Raw genomic sequence first — 20,000 nt, forward strand, 5'->3', positions numbered from 1 at the left:
TACTCTTGCAAAGCTTTAATAATCTGCGAACGGCTGACGACCAGCTGATGTAGAGCACCATCGTTCCACCAGCCTCCCGAAAATTGCCGGCCACAAATAGTAATTAATCTTTTTATCCCTCAAATTGTAATTTTGACTATGAACTGTGCGGGGCCATAAATCAGCGGCCCGCGCGCCGCGTACAGTGCATGAATCACGGCCAGGACCCCGTCCGACGGCTCGCTCTGTGTTTAACAAGCTTTATAAGGAGTCATTGGGCTTTGTTATGGCTCTGCCTGACTCCAACCGGCTCGGAGCCCGCGGGCCCGGGGACGCGGTGAAGATGGAAATACTTATTAGAGTACATTACTTCCCGATGTAGATAGCGTTTTCCATGGAGTCACGCCAGGGGTGCGTGGCGCGACATAAATCACCGAGTTTTCCGAGACTAATAAGACCGGCCGCCACCGACGCGTCACGCGGCCCGCCGTTTGGGCCGTCGCTCGCTAGTCAGAACGTAATCTGACGATTGCCACCACCCCACGCGGCGGGTCTGCCAGCTACGCGCTGGAGGAAGAAGGGGAGAGGCCGCCTCTGAAAAGGGCTCCCCGAAAGAACTGGCCACCCTTGCCCTCTGGCGCTCGGGCTGGCGGCGGACGCCCACGGCGGGCCTGGCCAGCGGCACCGGAAGCCGCGGCGGGCACTCAATAAGCGGCCCGCACGCTGAGGCCGCGATACGGTTTGACATTCCATCACCCATCCCGGAGACAAAGGTCCGCACAGGAATGTGAAGTAAGACATTTTCTTGTTAATAAAGCATTGATCCGACATATTGATTTTACATGACATGGCTTTTGCTGCGATTTCGCCCTCTTTTTCCCTTTGCAAATCGCACAGCTCTTCCCAGTGCCCGGGCACGGGTGACACGGCGGAATTTCTAACTCTCTGTGATGTAAATTCTATACGTGCAAAACCACTTCATAATCAAACCATTAATCATCAGAAGCTGTCAGCAGTGACTTGGGGGACAATTTGTCATGTCTCTGCCGGGCCGGGACGCGGGCGTCGGGCGGGAGTGTGGCTCGGGCCGCCGGGTGGATGGGCCTCACCCCGCGACTGGCCCAGACAGGAGGAGATAAAGTATTACGTTTCTTGATTAGGGAACAAAAAAGGAGGCCCACTGTGCGTTTCCCTCGTGTCAGGGCTGCTTCTCTCCCCCCGCTAATCACCATGACTGTTTGACTTAATGAATCGGCCTGATGAAAGGTGATCAGAAAAGATAGATGGGCGGCCGCTATTGATTTCATGCAAATGCGCTGACAGGTGATAGACGCTTTAATGCGAGCTTTCAGAAGCCTTATGACTTGGAATAACCACACACTCTCATTCCGGGAGGACACTGCCCAGTGTTTCAGTTCAAGGGACACTGTTCTCCTCGCACCAACATTTCAAAGCAGGATAAACGGGAGGGCCCCTGGCACCCCTTGCTTCAGCCCAGAGAGCATTGACATCTCACAGGCACTGCCCAGAGGGAGCAGGGCACCGGGGCGGGCTGCTGGGAAGATGACGTCATTGAACCCCCGCGGCCTCTGCCACACCGGGTGGGGGCGGGGAGGCTGTGTGAGCAGCTTGGCTGCGGGAAGCCCCAGGACTTTACATGGAAGGATTAGAAAAAATTGCCCTTGTCTTGGAACTGCAGAAGTGACACACATCCTGGCTCCGGGGGGTGCTGGATCACTGAGTGGAGGGGGGGGGGGTCCAAGCCGCCCCAAGATCAGCACAGCCCACTGACCACCTTCCGAGGACCGCACAGAACCCACCGCCCCGCACCCCGGGGGCGCCGCCGAGATCTCTCCGGCAAATTCTCCAACGGGAGGAGAAAGCCGAAGACCCTTCGCACACATCTCATAAATCCTCGGCCTGTGGCGTTTACAAGGCGAGGCCCAGCCGGGCAGGGCAAGGCTCTGGCACGTCCAGTCGCCGAGCCCCGAGCCAGGCCAATCAATACCACTTTCCTGTTTTAGAACTGGGTAATTATGAGGGGGAGAGATTGCCTGACCTTTCACCTGCACTGCATTACTTTGCTGATATTAAGATAAATTGCCTGATTTTGGGTAAACATATGCTGCAATTCAGACTGTCAGCACTGGTTTGCTCAGGGATAATTTGTATTGATCTCCCCGCTTCTTCCCAATTCTGCTTACTGACCTCGTGGATAATTAGAGAAGGAGCCGTGGGTGAGCTCAAGGCGGGGAGGAGGAAGAAATATGAAGAAGAATAAAGCAAATTTGTTTTATGTTAATATTAGGAGGTCCTCCTCCCGCCCTCACATCTGTCAGCATCAGGAGAGCCGTAAATTAATGTACTTGGGTCCTGAGCAATTTATTCCAAGGAATTATTTAGCAGCGTGCTTCGTCCTGAACATGTGTCGCTGGTTAAATTAATTTAAACTCTGCCTTAAACACAACAAACACAAATGTCATTTTCTGCTGGAGAAATAAAAAAAACAACAAGAAGACATTTCTCAAAATGTACGATAAGCTTCCAGCTTTTCGGCATGGGTGTCCACATACGCGCATCTGAGCCAATGAGCTTCCTAATAAACTCCCCCCTAAGTAATTAGTGCCCATGATTTGTTCTGAATTCAAGTCTTGCTATGAGGGACTGCTGCGTATAAAAGATGAATGTGGCACCAAATTATATCATTTAAGATGTGTCAGATTATAAGGCTGTTGTATCAAAAGTCATAAAACAAATCTCCCCTGTGAAATATCTCTTTATTAACCGTGCCATAAGATATTAACATTCCTCATTTAGTGGAGAGCCTTTTATCTGTGTTTCAGATACATTATTCGTCCTTTCAGAGATAAACTGTATTAATATCCATTTGAGTAGGCTACCGCGGCCTAATGCATAGTAATTTTTGTTGGAGAGCTTTTATTTTAGAATAAGAAAATTACACAGCAATAAAACCTGAATGAATCAGAAGCCAGAATAGCCGGGAATCACATTCGCTGCCAAATGGGGCCGGCTCTCAGGCAGCCTGCGAGGCCAGATATCCGGCTATCACAGGCAGGCCAGCCTCCAGGGCCGGTCACACAAATGCAGCCTGACACGGCCACAGAGACCCACTGATTCCCGCGCCGAGACCGCCTCCCGCTCGGGAGGTTTGTACTTAAAGACATCTGACTGTATTGGAGGAAATCCCGTTCCTTTGCATGCATTAACGTCGTAACAGAAGCAGCACCCTAAATATTTAAGTCATGCCCGTGTGCTGGGGATTAATCCTACCGCAGCGGATAAAATGTGAACAGTCTGTGATGTCAGTTCACCTTGGGACCTCCAGGCTCTGAGTGCAGCTGCAGCCGGTATGCCCGCTGCCCTGAGAAACCTACCAACGGCCCGGCCCCCCGTCCGCCCGGCCCCCAGTCCGAGCAACACCGTTCCTGGTGACATCCATAGCTTCCGTTTTTGTTTTGATGCCCGGCCCTGCCATCTGAGTTCGTTTCGAACACTCCAAAATGTAGATAATGATTTTATCAGACTCGAATGTCCAGTTCCAAGAACAGAGAAATCTGATTCAATTAAGCAAGGGGCATGCTGGGGGCCTCCGGGTGGATAACATGGAAACAACACTTCCGATTGGAAAACACGTATGTTTGGGGCCAGCGAGTGTTTTCCATAAGGAGCAACTCTCCTGGAAGGGAAATGGCCGAACGAACAGTCTTCAATCCAGCCTACTCACCGACGTTCATGAAGCAGCTACTACACGCTGGGGCTCCGTGTGGGAAACCCGCCCCCCAGGGGCCCTGCTGCTGCTGCTGCTGCTGCTGTAGCATCAGTGGGCTGCCCGCCCAGGATGCCGGGTCTCCGCCCGAACCCAGGCCAGCGGGTGATCTGCCCACAGTGGGGCCTGGACTCCAGCAGGAAGGAGGGATCATGGTTGCAAAGCTGAGTTGTGACGGCAACCTCCCGACCAGGCCTGCCTGGGGACCTGGAGCGCAGCCCAGCGGCGAGCCGTGCCACCCACTAAGTGCTCCTGAGTAATTGCTGCCACAGCCACAGTTGTGTCTTTAAACAGCGCCATTCCCCGGGCAAGGGGGGGGGGGGGGGGTAGGGATGCTGGCAGGTAGAGAACCAGTGTTCCCAGCGCCGCCTGCCTTGGCTCCAACCAGCCAGCGGGAGCTACGAGGAGTTTTCGGCTTCGCAGGAGTTTTCCTTCTGCCTGGAACCCTGACTACAACAATAAAAACAGGAAGGCATTCATTTGCTGCATCCCAGCTGCTGGTTGCTGCTATTAAACGAGTTCCCGTTTCATTGCAATAATGATCATCTTCCTGTAAGTTCCCAATCATGCATTTGTCATAATGCAGTCATTTTCTAGCTCCAAACAGACCCTCATAATGAGGCCGTTTTTCACATTAGCAGCATAACTACATAATCAGAACATCTGCAGGTCCTTTACCGAGGGACAAGGACGCGCGTCAATTACGGCGACGGGGATTGTTAAATAAGATATAGTGTGCTTTCCGAACAGGGGACCCAGGCCCTGCCCCAGCAGACTGCACGCCTTCCGTGTGCCTGAATGAACACAGGTTGTAATGTGTAAAAATTAAATAAAGTAAAATTAAATTGCTCAATACAAAGACATCCCTCTAGAGGGTGTTAGTGATTTCAGTGACAAAGTGCTATTTGCTGACAAGTAGTTTACACATTAACCAGCTGAATCCGAGGGGGGAAAATGCCAATAGCAATTATATCACCTTGAGGTTATTAAATGTCCCACTGATAAGTAACTAGGTGAACTTGACCAGGTGATAAAGACTGCTGTGAGCAAATGATCGTGCGGTGAAGAATGTCTCTCTGTCCCGCTGGCTTCTCCAGATAGCTTTTCTTTCAAAAATGACTGTATAAAAAAGTGGCATTAAAAATGTGTGGCCACCGAAGACGAAAGCGGTGTCTGGCTCCCCCTGAATGCCTCACCCCGCCAGAGCCCCTCCATCACTCCGCGGCAGAAACCCTACACAAAGTCTGCAAAGGCCTGCTTTTTTTCTCCTTTTTTTCGGCTTTAAAATGATGCTAAGTTCTCCACTTTATCATCAACTGTCTCCTCCAAGTGCATTTCATCTATAAGAAATTCAGATGCTCGGGAAATTAAAATTTCAAAGATCTGCTGCAAAAAAAAAATCAATGGGGCGAGATCAATGCTCATAGAAATTTCATGAACTTTGAACTGATCCGGGCATGATGATGAGAGGTGGTTGGAGTTTCAGGCGGCTGACGGCTCCTGGCGCGGATGAAACGCGGTCAGGGCAGCCGAGAGGAGGGCTGCATTTTAGATGGGTTTCTGCTTTCATATTTTGTCCGACAAAAAAATTAATTTTTAGTCTATTTCAGTAACAAGCAAAAATGGGGAGGGGGGATCTGCCTTCCCGACGCGACCTGTAATACCCCCACTTCTTAAGAGCACCTAATGCTTTGCACATTAACGCGGCCACGAAATGAAATCGGTTCCCTTTGCAGCCGATTGCAGGTGCAAATTAATATTGTAAAATGAAGATCAATACATGGACAGGGCCAAATCAATAGTGGCTAAATTATTGCTGCATTTTCCTCCTCATTCAAGATGAGTTGTGTTTTCCTCTCAAAGTCAATACTTTGCAGCTTTTCTCATTAATTTCTCAATAAATTTGGCAATGAATTTCAATCACAGCACCCGGCAGGGCGAGCCAGGCACCGTGGCACGCCTGGGAACACAAAGGCCAGCGATTCTGCATCGCTTGCCAGGAGGTGCTGCCCCCAGCAACTGGCCTGCTCGCCGGGGCCTGGCCCGGGGCAGCGGGCCACCCCTAGAAACCGACCAGAAGTCTCGGGGTGCCCCTTCTTCGACACCAAGCGGCTTACCCTAGGTTGCCCTCATCAAACTGACGTGGCTTTTCCAGCGCCCCAGCGTGGGGTGGCTCACCCGCCCGGGGTCGGCCTCTGATCCTCACTGCGGTTGCCCCAGACGGCCCTCCAACCCGCTAAGCAAAGGGCGCTGTCCGCAACCAAGACTTGTAAGGACGGGCAAGCGCCTCGCTTGACTTCTAATTGGAGGACGGGCACCCCTCGCCGCTCGCATGGGGAACACGGTTCCATATGCACACAGACGGCCCCACTGGCCGTGTGGTGTGCACAGGGCCCCGCGGCCACTCGCCGACGCCAGGCAGCGGACGGCGGCATTGTGATGTGACACCTAGTGCAGAAAAGGGGACAGCTCACCTCCCTTGCTACCAAAGCACCCTGGCTGACAGCTGCTGGGTTGCACTGAAACAATTCTGTTCATTTCCTCCACGAACGCACGGGATTGCGGCTTTTAGAGTCCTGTTGAGTAGCCCCTACCTCAGGCCTGGCCGGTGGGCACTAAGCCACCTTAGTCTGCCCCGGGGACAACTCCCCACAGTGCGGCCCTGAGGTAGGGACGTGGCTGGGCCACCCCATGAGCCCTCGCATCCCCCCTCGAGGCTGTTCTAGCAAATATTACCGCTCCCCATGGACAGAAGGGCTGTGAACAAGGCAAAGGAGAAGCCAGAGAAGAAATCAAGGCCAGGCGCCCCACGCGGGGGTCCCTTTTCTCTAAGAAACAGTCAAGTGTTTGGTGTCATCCACCCTCTTAGAGATACTGGGAGAGGGGACTTAAAACCCAGTGGGCAACGCTCTGTGGAGGACCATCGGGCAACGGATTTGCACACATCACACGAGTGTAAAAACCTCCACTAGAAGGTGAGCTAGAAAATGAGTTACGAGAGCTCGTCCCTCCCCAGACCAGGTGTCCCTGGCCCAGAATGGCCTGTGTTCCCGAAGCCGCCAGCCCTCCACGGGGCTTCCCAGGCCACCTATGCTCTTGTTCAGGGTCCGTCCTCCTCCTTGATGGTGGGGCCATCACCCTGTGTCATGGCACCTGCCCTACTCAGTGCAGAGCACACAGTAGGTACGCAAAATAATGAGTCACAATGGGGGGCTTCCTGAGGATACAGGATGCAAGGTGAAGGTATCAAAATGGTGATTTTGAGAAGCCAAAGTGAGCGTAATGTTTCTCATATGTCTACACAAAAACCTGGTCACAAATACCTCAGAGCAGCATGACTGGTGATACCCAAGTGCCCGTCACTGATGACTGGGTAACAGGATGGGGTCCATCCTATGCTGGGATACTACGCAGCCGGGCTCAGGGAGGAAGCTCTGGTCCACACTGCAACACGGGGGAGCCTTGAAACTGCCACAAAGGACCATCTACTGAACAGATGTCCAGGAGAGGCCAATGCACAGAGACAGGAAGGAGATGGGTGGCCGCCTGGGTGGGGGAGGGAGCAGGAGGAGCGGCTGACTGCTGAGGGGTACGGAGTTCCTCCCTGGGTGCTGAGAATGTTCCTCAGTAGATTAGTGGCTGCACAACTCCGTGAACAGACTAACAACCGTGCACACTTTGAATGGGTGGGTGTTTGGTTCTGTGACCTAGACCCGAATAAAAACCCCATTTTACGCGAACGTAACCTCTCTGTCTGGCTGTGCCGGGAAGGGCCTCCGTGGTCCGAATGCCGCCTGGCACCTGTGTAAAGCGGGGGACCTCCTGGGTGTGGCCCCGCTGCGGGGAAGGGCAGGGAGAGGGAACAGGCTTCCCGACAGCACCGCCTCTCAGCCTCCACGAAGGCGTGTTCACCTCCCGCTTTCTTGGCTGAATAAAGAAAAGGAATGTTCTCGGAGCCGTAAAGACCTCGCCCAGACAACGTAAACACTGGGATCCCAAACACCGTCCTTGCGCCCAGAATTCTGGGTCATGTGTCTCACGTACAACAGCCCTATTTTCACACCAGGGACCCTGAAATCCCAAACGTGTGGGGAAGAGAAGGCCCTTGTGGGGGCGCCCGAGCTCCTCCCCCCCCCCATGGCAGCCCTGCCTACAGCCGCCTGACCGGCCCCCCGACTCCTCCTGCTCCCTGCACACGGCCCCCCAGAGGACCCCCCAGAAAATCTCAGGGAGCCTCAGCCGTCCCTCTGCTCAAAGAACCCCACCCCGTTCATGACTTTTATTAGCGTCTCTCCACCTGCTCTGTCCGTGGCTGTACACGTGGCTGAGCAGCAGACACCTCAGTGAGCCCCGAGCCTGGCTGTGGGGGAGGCCCCGCCGCTTCCCCACCCCCAGCACCAACAGCACCTCCCTCTCTGGGCCACCTGCCCGCCCACCTGGCCCAGGTGGCATCGGGCAGACACTGAGCGGCAGGAACCCAGTCCTGGTGACTGTGACCTTCAATGTCACATCCTCCGACACCACGCTGGCCACAGCGATGAATGTCAGCTCGTGTTTCCCGAGCGCAGAAGAAGGAAGTGACGTGGACAGTCACGGAGTCGGGGTCAGCGAGGACGAGAGGCAGGGCGTGGGGACGGCGTCCGGGACGCAGTCGCTGGGACTGTGACCACAGAAGGAGCGTGTGAGCTCCCCATGGTCGGGACAGAACCTCACACGTGGGCATCTCGCTTTCGTGGTATTTCGTGGTGAAGCAAGTCACTTTTTGAAGTAACCTCCGCTTTAACTGACCACATTTTAACTGACCACAAACACACGAGGCAAATTGAGAGTCTGGGACACTGTCGCCCGAGGCCCAGCATGTTGTGAAGCGAACACTAGGCCACCCCGTGGTGGCCGCCCTTCAGCCACAGTAACACCAGGAGCTCCCCGTCCCCCCCCTCCCGCCCCCCGTGCAGGTGCCTGCTCACCAGCCCGGCGCCAGCAGGCCCCACAGGGGTACCTGGGAGGTGTCTGTACCAGGGATGTGCTCATCAGAAAACACCGAGTTGGTCTTCAAAACCAGGGGGGAGTGGTTATCGCAGCTAACGCACCTGCTCATCCCCAGCGCCAGGCGCATGGTCCAGGAGACGGGAGGAGTGCAGCACGGGGTGCCTGGGCAGGGCGGCAAGGGAGGTGCCTGGGCTGGGGGCTGGGGGTGTGCCTGGGCAGGGGTGTGAGGGGGAGGTGCCAGGGCAGGGCAATAAGGGGGAGGTCCCAGGGCAGGGCGGTGAGCGGGGTGCCCGGGCAGGGCCTTCCTTGGAAGGAAAAGGGTGAAAAGATGGAGAAGGCCTCTGGCAGAATCCCCCACATCTAACCACCTCAGTGCCTGACTCCCCATCTTCACTGGTCATCTGATGTGGGGAGGGAGCATCCCATGGGGGGACCCCCTTGCCAGGCAGTGGGATTGCGGCGTGCGCAGGGCAGGGCATGAGGAGGGCGGCGTCTGGAAGGGAGGAGAAGACCACCGACCCACTGCCAGGCGCGCCTGAGGGAACTTCCTCCAAACAGCCTGGGCCCGCGTGTGCCGAGCCCTGCCCGGCCCGCCGTGGAGGCCCCCGGACCCGAGTCACGCACACGCTCAGGGCCCCGGGACCCGAGTCACGCACACGCTCAGGGCCCCGGACCCGAGTCACGCACACGCTCAGGGCCCCGGACCCGAGTCACGCACACGCTCAGGCCCCCGGACCCGAGTCACGCACACGCTCAGGGCCCCCGGACCCGAGTCACGCACACGCTCAGGGCCCCCGGACCCGAGTCACGCACACGCTCAGGGCCCCCGGACCCGAGTCACGCACACCCTCAGGGCCCCGGACCCGAGTCACGCACACGCTCAGGGTCCCGGGACCCGAGTCACGCACACGCTCAGGGTCCCGGGACCCGAGTCACGCACACGCTCAGGGCCCCCGGACCCGAGTCACGCACACGCTCAGGGCCCCGGACCCGAGTCACGCACACCCTCAGGGCCCCGGACCCGAGTCACGCACACGCTCAGGGCCCGGCCGAGTCACGCACGCTCAGGCCCCCGGACCCGAGTCACGCACACGCTCAGGGCCCCCGGACCCGAGTCACGCACACGCTCAGGGCCCCCGGACCCGAGTCACGCACACGCTCAGGGCCCCCGGACCCGAGTCACGCACACGCTCAGGGCCCCCGGACCCGAGTCACGCACACGCTCAGGGCCCCGGACCCGAGTCACGCACACGCTCAGGGCCCCCGGACCCGAGTCACGCACACGCTCAGGGCCCCCGGACCCGAGTCACGCACACGCTCAGGACCCCCGGACCCGAGTCACGCACACGCTCAGGGCCCCCGGACCCGAGTCACGCACACGCTCAGGGCCCCGGACCCGAGTCACGCACACGCTCAGGACCCCCGGACCCGAGTCACGCACACGCTCAGGGCCCCCGGACCCGAGTCACGCACACGCTCAGGGCCCCCGGACCCGAGTCACGCACACGCTCAGGGCCCCGGACCCGAGTCACGCACACGCTCAGGACCCCCGGACCCGAGTCACGCACACGCTCAGGGCCCCCGGACCCGAGTCAGGCCACACGCTCGCGTGTTGTCAGCATGGAAACTCGGGCCCACGTCACAGACAGTGCTCACTAACAGCCTTCCATGCTCAGAAAGTTCGGGTTTTGCATTTTCTACAACTGACTCGGAAGATGGTTTTAATAGACTTTTCCTCGGCCGGAGCTCTGGGGCTCTCGGCTGGGAGCAGATGAGTGGGGACAGGTCCACGACCTTCAGCGTCAAGGTTTCGGGGGCGAGTGCGAGGCCCCACCTCCGGGGACAGCCACCGCGTGCACTTCCAGCCGCGGCCTGTCCGTCCGCACGTCCGGCCGTGGAGCGGGGCAGCCGGTTCTCAGGATGGGCCAGGCAGCAGGAAACAACGCGCGCTGTCCAGCTCCTGTTCCGTCTGCGGGGGCCACAGACGTCCACTTGCTGCTTGTCCGCAGGGCCACACGCTGTGTCGGGGTCCCTGGGACACGGGCTCTGGGTCCTCATGGGCGAGCTGAGGCGCACTCTCTCCGTCGTTTTTGCACCCCGTCATCTCGGCGTTACTCAGCAATCAGGTTGGTCAGTCACCTGGCTGGGCTTCCAAACGTCACTGGTTCGCTGCCCGCCATCCCCGTCTCCCCAGGCCCTTCCCATGCTGATCTCAGAAGTGCCACGTGCACCTGACCAACCCGAACGCGGCTCCAACCCACACGGGAGCCCGTCCTCAAGCCTCCCCTCCCCGCGCCTCCTGGGCGGCGGTCAGCGAGGCGGGACCCTGCCCACCGGGCCTGGCCCAGCGGCTGAGGGCCAGGCCGCCTCCCAGCCCGCCGCCTCCCCACAGCTGCCCGATGACCCTTTTGTCCTTTGGGGAAGATGAATGGCTGTCTCCGCGGGGCTGCGTTCTGTCAGGTTGGGTGCCGGAGAGTCAATACCTTCACCTTGACACGGAAACTTGGTGATTTATCCCTTGGTGTCTCCTCCGGGGTGAGCGCGGCCCGGGGAGTGCAGCCAATCGGGGCGCGGGGGGCCGACTTTGGTCACAGCCACTTGGAAAGCAACCACAGCCCCTCTGATGACAGACAAATGTGTCTTGTTAGCGACTGCCCAAAAGCGCTTGACTTGTACTAATAACAGAAAGGCCATGCTGGTCACCGAGGGTCCAAAGACGAAGCACCCTGTCACCAGCCTGGTTGGGAAATTAGCAAATAATGTTCTTTTCCTTGATAAATGGGTGACAGCTCCCTCTCACCAATCATTTTTAACATTTTGATGCGTGCCTGCGATCCCACTGGAGGAGCAGAAAAGTTTACTGGCCTCAATTTTCAGATGATGAATGGAACTCTCTAAGTGTGCGATTTCTGTATGAGGTATAGTTCATTTTAAGCAATTCTAGTAAATGGGTGTCACTGATTAGGACAAATCGTCTACTTGTGCAATAGCACACGCAGTGGGCCTCATTCTCCCGCCTCCGTGGAGACGGGGAGCGAGGGCACGGCCGTGACCCCGGCAGCCAGGGAGTCTGTCCGTCCAGCACCCACTCAGCACCCTCGCAGACGACCTGATGGCCATCCCAGCCGTCTTGTCTGCGCCGTGTCGCCCGATGCGCAGGTGGGCCCTCTCCCTTCCCTGCGGCCCTCGGGAGCCCGGAATGACCCCCAAGCGGCCCTCCCGTCCCCGTCGCTGGGGAAGACTCGCCATCTACCACCAACGGGGGAGCAAGTGACAAGAGCAAAGGTAGGGGCTACTGGGAGGAGAGGCCGCGTTGTCAAGTTCTGCGGTATCTGGGTCACTGTCCCAGCCCCCCAATTGTGGGCAGGTCTAGAGAGAGGCTGAGTGGAAAAGACATGCGCCAGCCTATCCTGCCACATAACGCACCACATACAAAAGCAAGGGTGTCGGCCCTGCAGGGAGCGCGGACTTCCCCCCGGGCCCCTCCAACGGCCCGCGGCAACCATGAGCCAGTGAGGCTGCGGAGAGGGCTGGGCAGGGGCCTGCCGCCACCACTGGGCCTCGTGGGCCGGGACTGATGGGGGCGCCCAGGAGTAGCCGACTGAATTGGCTGGAAGTGTCCCCAACTCCAGGACCCATGATTAAAATACCTGTTTCCCCACCGTGTCCCCAGAGGGGGTTGGGAATGTGGACTGACCCCGGGTTTCACCGAAGGGAGGCTTAGCCCGGGTGGGGCACAGTCAGAGTATCTGGTCTCGGGCGGCAGTTGGCCGGCTGCTGTGGGGAGACAGCCATTTGTTTGCAGGGCGCTGGCCGGGGCGACAGCTCCTGGCTGGCTGTGGTCGCAGGCGCTATTGACTGCAGTGCGTCCCCGCTGTTGACAGAATCGCATCTCAATGCGCACAAAGATCTTCAAGACACTTCAGACTACGAGCACCCTTCAAGGGGCAAGTGGAGTGGGGGTTAAACGGTGGAGTCCGCCGGAGGCCGCGGCGCGGGCACGGGAAGGAACTGCCACCCGCGCTGCCGGGACAGCACCCGGGGACCTGACATGTCGCCCGTTTAAGGCACAATCTGACTCTTCTAAATCAAAAAAGCAGGAAACGTAAATAGTGTATCAGAAAGCACACAAACTGTTAGCAATGACTGGCTGAGGAACGATTTCATACGCTTGCAATCGAATGCACGTCTTGGTGCGGGAAATAATCATGTGTATGTCCCCGTCCAGGAAATAAATTGCAGACAAGCTCCGTCTGTGCCCGCCCTGGACGCGTTTACCAGCGGCCGCCAACATCTCCCTTCGCGACTGGGCTTGGCCCGCGGCAGACGACGTGTTGACTCCCGGTAATTTGTGATAATTTCTCTAATTGAGCAAAAGAAATCGCTAAAATGAGAGTGGGTCCGCCAAACACTGGGTCCAAGAGTTCAAGAGCAGGAGCCCCCATGAGTGGCCCTGGCGTCCTGGGGAACCCCCTGGAAGGGACGCCACCACCCATGAGCGTCACTGCTTCTGTGTGACGGGAACCCGTCCCGCCAAACGGACGCCCCAAGTCACACGCACACTCGTGCACGGACACCCACACCTGGACACGTGTCTGCAAAGGTAGCGTCCACCCTCACATAGCTTCAGTTCGAAGCAGACAAATTCCAATCTGTCTTTATCAAATAACACCGCAAAGCTCCTCTTCTACTTAAAGAAGCATTCTGTGGGCCCTGCCCATCGGATGGGTTTCTCCTGGGGAAGCGAGGGGCGGGAGACGGGTCAGTCTGCCCGGTTAGCGGGCGTGAGCATCTCAGGTAGGCTGTTCCGGGACCTCGGTGATTATTATTAAACAAGCAGACGAGACGCGATTAGACAAATATTAAAACAAGCGTGGCACTCGGGTATCAATTTGCACCTTCACTTTTAAATGCAGCGAATATCTCATTAATTTAATTTTAGGTGCCCGGCGTTTATACTGCATTTTACAGTCTAGAAGGCAATTTACTATTAACTGGCAATTACATACAGAGTGATTGTTAATTCTGCGCCTAAGTGCTAGCCGCTTGGAAATGGCTCCCGCTCTCTCATTTCTGACCTCCCAACAGGGGTGAGGCTCGCTGGGAATGCGTGGGCCTGGGAGGGAGGAGCCGGACATGTCACTTGTGACTCGTTCTTTTAATTCACCGGCTAATCAACCGAACGGCCACCGCTTCCCCAGGTAACTGTGTCTGTAGTGTAGGCAGCCGGCGAAGGGGCCTGTGGATGGGCCTGGCCGCCTCCCCTTCCCTGGGCGGGGCCCGCGGGGAGCGCCACGCCCACTCGGGGCTGACGGACCTGGGCCTGAGGAACCTGGTGTTTCTCAGATCCCCATAAACAGATCACTTAGGCCTTCGCCCCTATGAGGGGGGGGGGGGGGGGGGGCTCCTCCTGGGCTCAGGTTCCTGATCCGAGGCGGCTGCTGGCAGGAAGGCTCACCGCAAGGGTGTCCCAGCAGCCTCTGGGCGGGGGCGCTGATGGGAGCCAGATGCCCAGGGGACGGTGCCCTCCCTGCAGGGGCTGCCCTGAGCCCGGTGCAGAAGGCGGGCTCGGCTTTCAGGGGCACAGTTCCCAGCGATTATTCTTTGTCCCCATCAATTTCAGGGCAAGCAAGTCAGACAGCAGCTTCCAGGTCAGACAGGCTATGACCCCAGCTCACCTCCGCTCCCTGGGCGTGTAGGCCCATATCCCTTACACGGCGTTTGAAATGCATATTCCCGTTAATGATTGGGGTGGGGGAGGCCGTAAATTAGCCTTCTGCTAGCAAAGGCCCGCTCGCTGAATGGCTCCATTGAAGGCCCATCCGTGGGAGAACTCTCGGTGGAGAAAATCCCGAAGCCTTGGGCAGCCGGGCCCCTGCACGTCGGGCCCAACAAGCCCAGTCCGTCTGGAGTGGACACCATGTCCACTGGGGAGTGGAAGACGGGCCACTGGGTGGCTGATGGACCTGACTCAGGGTTAAACTCCTTCCCATGGGGCAGTGGGAGGGGGCGGAGGAGGGCGGCATAGAACACCCCAGAACTCCCCGAGGAGGTGGCTGGCCAAGGAAGGAGTCCTTGGCACAGAGGGTGGCCAAGTCCGGCCGGTGTAGCTCAGTGGTTGAGCATCGACCCAGGAACCAAGAGGCCGCTGGTTCGGTTCTGATCGAGCCACATGCCGGGTTGCGGGCTCCATCCCCTGTGGGGGGTGTACAGGAGGCAGCCAATTGATGATGTTTCTCTCTCATCAATGTTTCTATCTCTCTATCCCTCTCCCTTCCTCTCTCTGTAAAAAATCAATAAAAACATTTTTTTAAATAAAGAGGGTGACAGAGAGAGCTGCTAGGATAGCCACACCCCTCACACTGGCCTGGAGCAGGCCCTCGCCACGCGACACCCACTGGCCAGTGACAGGCGGCTCCTCCCAGCGCATTTTCCAAAGGCACCTTTGTTTATGATGCTCAGCCCAGGGCCCTGCTCTCCCCGCTGGGACCAGAGTGCTCAGAAAAGAGTAGCCATTGCTCACAGCCAGCCCGTCTCCCTCTGAAAAGCCCACACGTGCAGAAATCTGAATGCCAAGGTCTGGTCGATGCAAGGACCCACTGAGGCCCATGGGGCGGGGGCAGGGCGGACTGAACCCCGAGGGCCCAACAGTCCAATGGAACAAGTGGTCTCGCCACCCATGTCTGTGCAGAGCAGGTCGGTCCTGCCACACACATCCACGCTCCCTTTGGCGCCCCACGGCCACCGAGGAGCATGTGTCACGTGGCAGACATGTGACATGGCTCCTGAGTGGACAATAAACGCCCCTTCCCTTTGAGGGACTCGGACCCCGACAGAAGTAGTACCTCGCAAACTGTCCACAGGAGGCACCGGGCGCCGGGTACCACTCCACCGTGGGTCGGACACGCCCCTAAGTGCCCCCTGACCCTCACAAACCCGCGGGTGGGGCCGAGCAGAAGTGGCACTTGGGTCGGAGCATGGCGCCAGGTCCCCAGTCAACACCAAGCAGAGCAAAGCGGGCCCCGCTGCCTCCGCAGCCTGAAGTTCACGGCCAGAAACCCAGAGACGCGCGGCCCTCCGGCCAGCAGTCAGGGAGAGGCACGCGGAGCGTGGGGGCGGGCGCGGCTGCAGCGCACAGGACACGGCTGCAGCCCACAGGACACGGCTGCAGCGCACAGGACACGGCTGCAGCGCACAGGACACGGCTGCAGCCCACAGGACACGGCTGCAGCCCACAGGACACGGCTGCAGCCCACAGGACACGGCTGCAGCGCACAGGACACGGCTGCAGCCCACAGGACACGGCTGCGGCGCACAGGACACGGCTGCAGCCCACAGGACACGGCTGCAGCGCACAGGACACTGGCCGAGCAGAGGTGCTGAGAGAGGCACCGCCCAGGGAGGCCTCCTGACGCCCCCCTCCCCACCCTGGGACCCGCGCCCACAGCCCAGTCTCCTGCTGAAGTGCGGGCATGTGTTCTCCAAGTGCCAAGGGTACAGCCCTCTGCGTGACTGTACGTTTTCATACACCAGGTGCCCCACAAGCTGCACAGGCTGCCCCTCCAGCCCTGGGCCTTTCCAAGAGCCAGGAGCACCCCGACCAGGAGGGGCCGGCACACTACCCACAGCTTGTGGCCAATGCACTTGTCCTGGGTTTTGGGCAGCTCTGAACTCACAAGGGGTTGGGGGTGGGGGCCGTGCTAGTCCCCTGGGAGGAAGCGACCCCTGGTGTGGGGCAGGTACCCCCACACACACCCTGACCACATGGAGGGGCTGAGGGGCTCAAAGAGAAGGCACCCTCTCCCGTCAAGGACCCCAGGTGTCGCTGGCAGCCCAGGCTGGCCCGGGGTGACCCTGGTCTCCTGGAAAGTGGGCGCTGAAAGCATTTACACTCTGCATGTCACACACACTCAGTCCTTCCTAAAATCGGGGTGCGTGAGGAACCCCCCCTCTCTTCACACTCCAAAGTGGGAGGGACCTCGAGCCCACGTCACCTGCCTGCTGGACAGAGGACAGCCTTCCATCTGGCTAGGAGGCCAGACCTGCCATGGCGTCCTGCCGCTGGTGACAGCTTGTGGGAGCCCTGAGCCCAGGCTCCTGCTATGGTCTCCCGCCGCCCTCGTACACGTCACGGCCACAACTCTTCAGGGACGAGTCCTTGTCCATGTCACCCTCCCGGGTTTCAGCAGGTACTGCCCATTGTTAAATAAATAGACTTCTCAAAGATGACAGTGTTTGCACTTGGCTAGGACAGAAAAGGAGTCCTAACATGGCTTACACTTACTTATGGCTTCTCTCCACAGCAAGCTTGAAGGAATCTCGTCAACTAAGCAACTTTCTGATAACCCACAGTCACTGCAGAGGCAACCCTTCTGATGGTAGCAGTTTCTCTAAAACCCTCGCAGAAGCAGCGTACGTAAGGCATGTGTGTGACCAGGCCTGGAGCAGAGACCTGGCGTGCGTGGGAGGCCCCTCATTTACAGGGTGTGTGGCCTTGGGCACATGACTGAACTTCTGAGTCTCAGCTTGTGCAAATGAGCAACGGTGACATTACTTGGGCAGCCACAGGATGAGAGCTGGGGTGACCTGTTACCGACAACCGCCCCGCTCCCTGCCCAGCCTGGCTTTCAAGGTGAGAAGGCCGAGGGCCACAAGGGAGGGGCCCAAGGTCACATGCCCAGCGGGGGCCGCATCTGTCCATGGCGTCTCTCCAGCTCGGACGGGGACAGACACGGCTGCTGACAAAACCCTGCCCCTGGCCCAGGGGCCTCCCCCAGCTTCTGCGTGCAGCGCCCGCCTGTGCCGACCTAAGGGGCGTCTACCGCTTTGCCACGAACGCCGAGAAGGGGAACTCACCGGTGTAGACAAACCGCCCTGGAGCGCCTTTACAGAACTGCTTGGACTTGTAGGACAGGGTGACCTCGACGACGCCAGGAATGTGCCGCGGCGGGGTCTGGACGCGGATGGCGTGGGGCGTTATCAGCTACAAAAACCACACGGTGAGCAGGCTTTCAGGGCGCTGCTCGTGAGAGGGGACACTCGCCGGTTAGACGTAATTACCAAAATGAGCAAAATTGGACCATCGTCTGGGAGCGCCCCCGCCTAGCTGTCACCGGGGAGGCGGGGCCTCTAGCTCTTTAAGGAAAAGATCTGCAAACGGTCCCGGGTTTTCGTTGGCAGGAAAGGCCACAGGGCATCATTCACATGAAAATTGCCACCATATGTCCCCTGAAACCTGCTCCTGGCGATGCAGGCACTGATTGTTCCAGTGTAGGGGGACCTCCTACGACAGGGCTGGCACCCCAGGGCTGAGCGGGGGCGTTCTGCACCCACCCACCGGGGAGCGTCAGTGAAAGGGGGATTTGCCACAGGGCGCCTCGTATCTGTGCCGTCACGCCCCCCCCGTGGAAAAGCTCCCGCTGAGTGCCCGCGGCGCAGGCTTACCTCGCTCCACACCAGCATCGTCCCGAACACCACCTGTAGGCCGTCAAAGAAGTTGTCCCCGATGATGATCACGGTGGCGCCGCCCGTGGTCCAGCCTTCACTGGGACTGATTGCCTTGATGCACGGAGTGGCTGCTCACACAAGACAGAGAAGGCAGACCTTAGCGCCCGGCCGGCCACCCCGGCCCTCGCCCACCTCGAGTCTCCCAGGCGCAGCAGGAGGGGAGGCGGGCCATGCCTCCGGGCGCCGGGCGAAGGGCGATCATAGATCAGCATGCTGATGTGTTTAAAGCAAACTATTAAATGTTTTATAAAGCAAAGGCCAAGCCGCAGAATACGAGGGAGCCAGAAAAAAAAAAATAGCAAATTATGTGTCAGGGCAAATACGACTATTACAAATGATTAAGCCTCGTGCGCACGCGGCGCGCCGATTCATCTGCTCCGCTGTCCGGGTCTGAGCAGAGTCAATCAAAAGGCTGTTGAGGGGCTGGAGGAGCAAGTGCCTGGCATTTCCATTCCTCGGGAGGGCTAATTGGGTTGGGCTTTTCCATCCGCGAACTTTGCCTTTTGGTTCAAAACTTCATTTTCCTCTGTCACTCCACAATTACTACTTTTCACTTTTCATCAGGGAAAAACAATCAAAAGCGCTCTATTAATACTTTTGTCAAAGGTACACGTTTTACATCTAATATTGTTTGTCGACAGGAATCCCCGAGCCGCGGGCCTGACCTCTCTTTGTCTCCCAAGCCCTCGCATTTGCATGAGTTATTACAACGGCGCTGCTGGCCTGGCCTGCGCACAGGCGGCCCTGCTGGAGGGAGGGGAGGGCTCCGGTAGTAGAGGGAGGGCAGGGGGGGAGGGGCCGGGAGGCCACAGCCTGGGGAGGCAGGCAGGCAGGAGGCCTGGCAAGGTGCTCCCAGCAGCCCTGTGTGGAGGCCAGGCCGGCTGAAAGCTGTGGCCTCATGGAGGCTGCTTTGTTCCGGCCTTTGATCAGCCCCTCTGCTAGGTAGGGGCAGACCTTGTCTCCTGCCTTTGATGGCTTTTTGTAGGCAGGCCCCCTGCAAAGGAGGGGCTCCTTAGACACGCTGGCTGCCCATCCCTGCTCAGTGCACAAACGAGTCACTTGCAGGGCCTTCTCTGACTGGCTGGTGCCGTCCTGGGGACTCTGGGCCCATCCTGCCTCTCTCCCTCTCTCCCACTGGTACCCAAAGAACAGCTGTGTGGCCTGTGGGGTGGGTGGTAGGTGGCCCCTAGGACTTGGCAGGTTTCCTGCCTGATGCTGGGTCCGGAGGTAGTAGGTGGCCCAGGCCTCCATCCTCCATCCACAGAGAGGAGGAGGCCCCAGCCCTGGGCCACCCCTGGGCTTGTCCCCTCTACCTCCCAGCTTCCTGGCAGAGTGGGTGCAAAGACGAGCCGTGGATGGAGGAACCGGACCCGCTTTGGTGTTTTCCTCCCAACAACCTCTGAGGACATCTGTCCAAAAAGTAGCCACTAATCCTGGGAGACAGAGAAGGGCTCCCCCCAGCAGCCGAGTGCCTGATCGCTCCCCGGGCTGTGTGCCCAGACGGGCGCCCCCCAAGGCCGCGGTGGGGCCTGATCCGACTGCTCGTCTCATCGGAGCCCCCGTGCAGCTCGGCGTCAGATGAATCATCTTTTCAGACTCCGGGTCAGACGTGGCCGCACGTCCTCCTAAGCGGGCGTTTTCCGGAAGCCCGCGTGGTGGCTCCCCACCGGGTCACGGCGGCAATCGGCAGACACCGTCTAGTTAATCACCATTAGCTATTGTTGTTGAGCAGCCCGCC

At 58.4% G+C, this 20,000-nt stretch overlaps 1 protein-coding gene across 13 annotated transcripts in view; it reads right to left on the reverse strand.

Annotated features, from left to right (window-relative positions):
- The window catches only part of EBF3 (EBF transcription factor 3), a 113,911-nt gene that overhangs the window by 10,856 nt on the left and 83,055 nt on the right, over window positions 1-20,000 (reverse strand). For all 13 annotated transcript variants that reach the window (XM_036335686.1, XM_036335681.1, XM_036335690.1 and 10 more), the window contains exons 9-10: window positions 18,200-18,330; window positions 17,612-17,738 (exon numbers count right to left, since the gene is read on the reverse strand). In XM_036335686.1, the coding sequence (XP_036191579.1) occupies window positions 17,612-17,738; window positions 18,200-18,330 (258 nt within the window). The remainder of the gene's footprint in view (window positions 1-17,611; window positions 17,739-18,199; window positions 18,331-20,000) is intronic.

The sequence above is a fragment of the Myotis myotis genome, unplaced genomic scaffold (genome assembly GCF_014108235.1).
Source record: "Myotis myotis isolate mMyoMyo1 unplaced genomic scaffold, mMyoMyo1.p scaffold_m19_p_15, whole genome shotgun sequence".
NCBI lineage: Eukaryota > Metazoa > Chordata > Mammalia > Chiroptera > Vespertilionidae > Myotis > Myotis myotis.